General features: G+C 35.8%; 1 protein-coding gene across 1 annotated transcript in view; it reads left to right on the forward strand.

Annotated features, from left to right (window-relative positions):
* LOC122808041 (glutathione hydrolase 6-like) overlaps window positions 1-8,742 on the forward strand; it is a 309,257-nt gene that overhangs the window by 212,896 nt on the left and 87,619 nt on the right. The window contains exon 3 of the mRNA XM_044079032.1: window positions 8,101-8,214. Within this exon, the coding sequence (XP_043934967.1) occupies window positions 8,101-8,214 (114 nt within the window). The remainder of the gene's footprint in view (window positions 1-8,100; window positions 8,215-8,742) is intronic.

Below are 8,742 nucleotides of genomic sequence, written 5' to 3' on the forward strand. Positions count from 1 at the left end.
AAAATACGGAACTGAAGAAGCAAAGTTTTCAGAACATAGGTCTCTATGGGCAATATATGTCTGACAGGAAAAAGTAAAGGGAAGGAGTGTCTTAAAGAAAGAGGGCACTTGAGGAAAGATCATATGACAACAAAACCATTTTGTGGCAGTTTGACATAGTGGTGGATGTTGTATAAAGAAAAGTTTAATACAATACTTAAAGCTAGAGTGAGAGAGAGAGAGCAAGAGCAATACAAGAATGAAACAGAGACATATAAGCAAAAATAAATTTGTGAAAGAATTGTAGAGAAAGAACAAGAGGAAGTCTTAAAAAAAGAAGAGATTATATAAATATAATGCAGTAAAAATGGAAAAAATGATATTTAAGCAAGAATATTATTTGAAGGGGAAAGTGTCCTCATTTTTGTTAATAAACCAAGATATAAAGAGAAAAAGATGAATGTAATTAAGCATGAAAATGATAGTTAAAATACAAATAAAATGAAATTATGGATATAGTTGAAAGGTATGTGCATAATATGGATGAGAAGGAGAATGTAATAGAGGGTATATAGAAAGTAAAGCAGATGGATAAGGAGGTAGTAGATGAAATAGAAAGAAGAAGTGAAAGGAATGAATTAAAGTGTATTATAAGGAAAGTAAAGTAGAATTTGTATCAGGTCTAGGTGAATTAGGGTATATTTTTATAAAGAAATGTCAGATAAAAAGAATGTTTTTCTGAAAGTATGAACAGATGGAGGAAGGCTTAAAAATGATATGTATACAGAATTGTATATGGAATAAGGGGAAAGGAATAAAAAAGGGAGAACAGTTATTTTGAGGAATATCTACTATAAAATGTATGAAGATTATACAGAAAAGAATGATGCATGTCATGAAAGAAGAACTTGACAAAGGGGGTGAAACGGGTTAAAGGGAGAATAGTAAATCTAATGCTAATGATGGTTAAAGAAGTGGTTCAGTGTGTCAATAAAAGGGATGGAGATAGAAAAGTAACAGCATGTGATGTGGCTAAAGCATTTAGTGGTATTGAGCATGGTAAAACGTTGAACATTTAAAAGGATAAGAGGTAAGAGAAAAAGGATAGTGAGGACAAGTTATGAAAATTCTTGTGTGTCTGTGATCATGAATAGATTGGTAGGAAAAATATAGGACAGGGAAGGCTGGTAAAGCAATGTTGTCCATTGATCATGTGGCTGTTTGTAATGGTAATGAATGCAGTTATCAAACACATAAATCAAGGTTAGAGGATGGTATATTGGACTTTAAGGAAGGGATAAAGTTACCACCTATGCAGATGATTTGGTTTTAATAGCCAAGAAAAATATTGGGTAGAAAAGACAATTTTCAAAACAGAACACATTTTGGGAAAAGAAGGATTACAGTTAAATAAGTCAGAATATGAAGAGTTTGGAGATGTGGTAAGAATGGCAGAAATTTATTTTTCCAAAAGTGAAATTGATGTTCCAAGGTTTAAGTTGGAAAGAAACAAATTGTAATAGAACAATGAAGTGAATTTCTAAAAAATACCTAAACTAACAGATTGGAGCAGGGTGTTTCAGTTGCCCCTAAGAAAAAGGGCGTGTATGCTTAACAAAACTATATTATGAAAGCTAGTATATTTAGGTGGTGGGTATAAGTTTCCATTCTGTATGGAAACTGAATTTGTGGGTATCTTTTTTAGATTTTTGTGGGGGAAAGAATGAATCCAGTCAAAAGAGGGATAGTTTAGAAGGTAGAAAAAGGAGGGAGGGGACTTGAAATTAATAAAACCAAGCTTTTACTTAATGTCAGTAAATTTGTTTTAGTGGTAAAAGAAGTGTATGAAAAAGACCATACTAGGAAATTTGTTATTTGAAAAATATTAAGGTATGCAGATGGGGTAAGAGAAGGAAAAGATAAAAGATTTGGAGTAGAAGGACTATGACTATAAAATAAAACAAGGAAAACTGATATAAATGAAGCAGACATGGAAAGGAAAAATGGTATAAAAATAATGAAAACAACCTATTATGTGGATCCTTGGGGAAAACGGGGTGAATACAAAGAAGACAGTGAAGAAAAGGCTGGGGGGGATTTTAATCCTGTTTTGAAGCCCGTGGTTTTCTGTGGCATTATTTTTGGACAAACTTCCAGTGAAAAGTAACATGAAATATAAAATGATAGAAGAAAGAATATGCAATAGCTATAATACTCAAGAAATATCACAACATTGTTTTTAGATTGTAAGAAAAATGAATGTTTTGGACATTATTCAGAGATTTTTATGATTGCAGACTAGTTTAAAAAAAGTTCCATGTGGGCATAATGCTTTATGAAAAATATAAAGTTAGGAGTGAAAAAGAAAATGAAAAATGGAATAAAATTTTATCCATTGCTGTTTGGTGTTTATTGAAAAAAGACATATAAAGAATAGTCGTATAACAAAAGAAAAGATGATGCAGGAGTAGTATGTGATGTAACGAAGTGGTTATGGTGGAAAGGGTGGGGGGATGATATGGTAGTTAAATGTATTTAGGAAAATGAACATGTAAAGTGTTTTATTAAAATGCTATAAAGTTATAAATATGTAAATTGTTTTATTAAGATGTTTAAAGTGTTGTATAAATTGTGAATATAATGCATATTTAAATAATAAAAAAAATGATGGAAAAGTATTAATATAATAAAGGAACCCCCAAACCTTTTTTCAGTAAGTGCCATGGGGTCTTTTTCCATCCATCCGAGCTACCACCAACTCAGGCAGATGGGACCTTGGTTTAACATCTTATTCAAAAGACAGAATTACTTTGCTAATTATGCTGGGCAACAGGGCAAAGTGCTAGTATATCTGGCATCCTTTCCTCTTTTTTTCCCCTTTTCCATTTCCATCCACTGCACTGCTAGGTATTGTGGCTACAAATTACCAGATACTGTCTCTGTCTTTCTTTCTATGGCATCATGCACATTAACATTTATCATTGGGTAGCATATCATACCTCTCTCCTTAACTTCCACAATTGATGCTTGTATTGTCTATGTAAGATTTAGCACCAGCATCCTCCTTCCATTCTTATATTTTCTGTTGACTCTTTTAAATTATTAATCGCTTCCTTCTTATACACCAAGGATTCCAGTTGAAGTAGCCATGTATCACATTAACTGTTCCGTTTAGTTGCTGATAATCCTTTTCCATGGAGAAATTTTTTTTTGATGCTACCACTTCACTTGTGGTGGTATCTAATTTACTGATAATGATTTCCAGATTTTCAGATTTTCATCCATTCAGTACTCCTAGCCACAAGTTATTTCAAATTCTTGAAATGGTGCAACTTCTACTATAACATACCTTGCAAATCTTTCTTAACATACTGCTTTTATTTAAAAAAAAGGCTTGCCATTGGATGCCGCACTCACAACTCAAGCTGTCTCTTCCATTGTGGTCTGTATGACCCTCCCCCATTATCTCACAGTTTCACTTCTAAGATTGGAGATCCACAGGTTTTCATATCAGACCTGCTACATTGTACAGTACTCCCAAATCAATTGTGTCATCCCACTAGTGGACTTTACTCATTTAAAATTCATGTCACTCAAGTGTGATCTGCAATGTTGATGTCTGTTATTCAAAAATCCCTTAGAGTAAACTTGTACATAACAAATAAAATAAAGTAAAATAAAGCTCCTTCTGTTTGGAAAAATAGCTGTCAAACAACAGTAGCTAAGATAGTCCAACTATCCTAAGAGACCTAACTGGACTGTCCTACAATAGAAATACCTTGAAGTGAGAATAGATAGCAGTCTACATATGAGGAGTATGCACACAGCACAGTAAAATGTATCAAGATGAAAGTGAGATATTTCTACAGAAACTGCAGGTATTTTTTACCCACCTCAAAGCTAATACCAGCATAGCTTCATAGATTCATAGACTTTTATTAGCTTAACAACCCAGGGGTCCTTTCTAAGCCTAGCCAAGTTTTCTGGAAAGAACAATGATGTCCTTTATCCATATAAGATAGTGAAGACCAGGCATTTATAAGCTATCTCTTTCCATAAGAGACATGGGTGCCAAGTCTAGTGTAAATTTCCTATTTCCCATCCACTTGTCTTGGGTCGCGCTTAAACTGAGTAATAGATAAACTCAACCTGACATGGATGGGAAGCCCGTTCCATAGGCTGGGCAGTCTTTGAGACATACCTTTCTCTCCAGCAAGTTCTGTTTTAAGTCACAGACAGAATTCAGGTCCCTAGACTGTAGAACAGAGCATGTGCTGTAACTTTAAGAAGCATTTCCAAGTGTAGGCTCGTGCATATAAATAGTGAGCACATGCGGGCAGCAGTGTCATTTTGAGAGAATAACCAGAGTGTTGACATGTCTGAGTGCAGTAGTCCATCTGTTTATAAGTTTTTTTAAGTTTGTTACTAAGCCTTAATCCTGATGTGTCTGTGTATAATAAAGCTGCTTGAACCAAACTCACAACTGTCCATCTGTTTTATCCTGACTGAACGAGAGACAGTAGACCTTGTACTTCTGGTATTGTTTGATTTGTGAATATGTAGGAGATTCATAAGTGTGGGATTTGTGGATGCCTTGTAAGCCAGGCATAGATCATCCTTCAGCAATCTGTAGGAGACTGAGTAGAGATAAAGGACTTAAGGCACTCTGCATAAGGCAGGTTTGTTATGCCTTGCAATCTTTTTTGTAAGGAACCTCTGAGGTAACTCCAGTTGCATATGCCTGGTCAGGTACGTAACGAAGTGAGCATTGTACTCTATAATTGGTCTAATAAGGGCAGAGTACAGTGGGATAATGAAATCTTTGGACCTAGGTGCCATGTCCTTACTTATAAGTTGCACAATTCAAAAGGGTTTCCTCACCACTGTGGCCATGTGGTGGTTGAAGGTAAGGTTACTCTTTACGTCCGTACACAGATCCCTGACCACTGGGTCATCTTTTAGGGGTATATTATCAACATGGTAATTAGCCAGGATGGTTGACTTCCCAAAGGGTATAATTATGCATCTGTTAGCACTTCTTGAAGAATGCTAGTGTCTGCAGGTGAGTCAGTGATAACCCTCAGCTTGCAATTATTTGAAAACTTAATCAGCCATAAACCTTCAGCATTTGCTTCCATTTCAGAGATATAGATGTCAAAAAGAAGTAGACCCAGTACTGAACCCTGGGGGAATCTGCTAGTGGCTGGTGTCTTGTTGGAAGTGGCCTCACATATTTTGAACTTCTGGGTCCTATAAGTGAGCCAGTTGGCTATCCTGTTGGTGATAAAAGGGTTTTTACCTAAATGAGTGTGCTTGTCTGTAATACCTAAGTGGGGTATTGTATCAAAAGCTGTGGCAGGTCGCATTAAGCTATGTACCCAGTCTTGTCCTTTATCCAATACCTTGATGACCTTCTTGAAAAAGTCTATCAGATTTAATAGACATGACCTTCCTTTAAGAAAGCTGAACTGTGATGGTTCCAGCATTTGTAGGTTAGCTATATCCTCATTTCTTATGTCCTTGGGCACAAAATCTGACTGTAAATTCCACTTGAAAAGTGATTCAAGTGGTCCAGAGAGGTTATGTTTCATGCTATTTATTAAGCTCCTAGGACACTGCTGGGGCCCATTGATGCAGTGTTTTTGACCTTGGAAAGTTCACTGATGACCTGTTCCCACTAATGTTTGGGATGATTGTGATATGTTATTTCCTTTGGATTATTGGAGAGGGGATGTGGGGAGGAGATATTTGAGCTGAACTCGCCAGCCAGAAGGTTGGCAATGGCCTCCGTTTCTGTGTAAGTGATGCCATGTACAAGTTGCACATTGTTGCATATTTCCCAAGGCTGAGGATATGGCTGTAGAAATCTTTGTTGTTGTCCTTTGCCAGAGAAACTAATTTTTTCTTCAAATTTAGCCTTGAAGTATTAGTATGCCCTCTTAGCTGCCAGCTTAGATTGGTCAGGAGGCTTTTTGTTTATATGTCTTTGTTCCTCTTATGCTTGGCCAATATTTTTTTCTTGTTTTGTATAACTGACTGATATTGTGAATTCCACCAGGGTGGCTTGTCTTTTGAGTTGCTCTTATTTTTAATATGAGTGGGCATATCTCATCTTATACAGATATCAGTATGGCTCTACAGAGATTTTGTAAATAGCTCTGCACATGCCATGGTGTTTCCTGGGTTTAGGGGGGTTGCTTGGAATTTATCCAAGGTGTCACTTAATAGTTAGCGGTTAGCCTTTGAATAGTTCCTGAAGGTGTTTGGCTTCACTGCTTCCCCCAGATTTAATTTTTGTTTCAAGCAATACTGCATTATGGTCAGATGTAACAAGTAAAGACATTACATTGGGTGAGTAATGTTGCCCTATCACCATGTTCATGAGTACAAGGTCAAGTATGTTTGTACCCCTGGTAAGAGAATGGACTAGCTGTTCCAGAATGTTAGTATTAACAAAGTTTAGGAATCGTGAGCGTGTGCATTAGAAGTCATGAAGAAATTCCTTTGTTATCCCAAAACTGTAGTATGACACAACAGCTATAGCAAACCCCCCAAAAATATGATCTGGAAAATATTTCAACAGTATATAACCCAGCTGGAAAATTTGCCATTCATTATGATGCACTAAACAAACTTCCCTGGTTTTCACTCATTAATTTATTATACTTAACCATCCATAAGATCTTTTTGTACAATCCTGAAAGTGAATTTAGATCAGACAAAGAAAACCAAAATATTTAGGCAATGAAACGCCCAGTAGCTGTCAATCTTCTGAATGGATTTCAGTAATGCTAACTGTAAAATAGCCACAGCAGTAAGCTCATTCAAAAATACATGGAAAGTGCATCTTAATTCACCAGTACATTACAACTCATATGGCATCACTTACATTTATTTGATTTATGTATTACTAAGCAGTGATTGTTTTCTGTGCATTACTCCATATGCTCTAACATTTACCTCAAACTTTAGACATGTTTGGTAAATATTTTGTATATAATTACTTATATAAGGTAATTATATGCATATCCTTTGCACTTAATAGCTATAATTAATTCTAGTATTCATTTCCTTTGTGAAACCTTCATCTGTCACAGGTCCTACTGTATTAGATTGTATTTGTGGTTTTTTTTTTTCAGTTTGGGATTTAAGTGTTTGAGTCTGAGGTATCTACCTATTCCCGCGGAAAATGGACCTGGCCAGTGGGGTAACCTACTTAAAACATTAAAGATAAATAAATTACTACAGAGATGACTTTTATATTCAAGATCTACTGTTATGGCGGGTAGCTCACACACTTTTTATTTTCTATTAAATCATTGACAATTGCTAGAATTATAACTCAATGTGTTTAATTTGTTGAACTACTACTTGTGGTTTTACCAATTTTCCAAAATTGTAGCCCTAGTTTATGAAATGCTGTTTATAATGTCTCATTCCACAGTGAAACTTAAGTTATTGCCATTGTGTAATCCCATCCAAATAAGGCAAATTTGCTCAGTAAGTATAAAGTTAATGCACATCAGCTGCAAAACTCAGCATTTTTCATACAGTAGTGCAGTGCCAGTTCCTTAGTATGCCAAAGGATTGTTAGATGATGCTATATTAAAACATTACAGCAATTCTTAACTTGTAGTGTACAGTTAAAGACAGGCAGTTCATTACCTCTCATTTTAATGAAGACTGTAGTAAGTAGAAATGGACTACACATCAGACCGTGATGACAAAATGGAATTAAGTAATATTTTGCATGTTAATTATGTAGAGTGATGTGCAAGATCTGTGAAAAGCAAACACTTCAAAAAGGAATATGATACTCTGTATGTTGAAGTAGCTCTTCAAAAATGTTTGCTGCAACTTTTGCTCATTAATCTTTCACAAGCTGAATGATTTTAAAGTGTAAGAGGCTGATGTTAAATTATAATTTAGCATATAGACTGGCCCAATAAAAGGCATAATTGCTGCATAATTAATGACTAGGCTGCTGTGGCATTTTATTTTTTTAATAGACACTTATTTTGCTTGATTTAAAAATGCATGATTTACTTTTATTTCTGTTTTGCTTTTTGTATTTGGCCCAAAGTCACACAAATCTTTCTCTTCTTTCCTTCTCTCACACAGCTACGTGTTCTGAAGTAGGAAAAGATATTCTTGCTTCTGGTGGAAATGCTATGGATGCCGGGATTGCTACCACATTGTGTTTGGGACTTGTGCATCCACACTCTGCTGGCATTGGTAAATAACGTTTGTATAGGATTGCATTGCTGGTATTTCACATAAAAAAACAATGAATCTATTAGTGTGGAATTACAAAAATGTGTTCCAACTCAGCAAAGGCTTTCATTGAATTCAAATTTTGTTTTATTCACAATTTGTGATTTGCAATGACACCTGCAAAATGGAGTCCACATATAAAAGTAAATAAGAATTTTGGCAGGCTGTGTTACGTCACCATGTATCCATCAAAATACCTTAGCTTATGGGGTGGTATAGCATCTCTAGTTGTTGTTGTTGTTTCTTTCAGCTTTTCCCGGTTAGGGGTCACCACAGCGGAACTCCGGTCCGCTAATGATTGGTAGTTGATTTTTACGTGCCAAGTTACCAGCCCTGATGCACAACCTTCAACGAAGGTACGTCCATTCACGCATGTCTCCACGCAGAAGACGCTCTAGCTGAGAATCGAACCAGACAGCATCTTACTGTGAGGCGACAACGCTACAGCAGCACCACCACCACGGGTATAGCATCTCTAGTAGTAAATTA

This window comes from Protopterus annectens, chromosome 1.part1, assembly GCF_019279795.1.
Source record: "Protopterus annectens isolate FY-2018-M chromosome 1.part1, PAN1.0, whole genome shotgun sequence".
Taxonomy (NCBI): Eukaryota; Metazoa; Chordata; order Ceratodontiformes; family Protopteridae; genus Protopterus; species Protopterus annectens.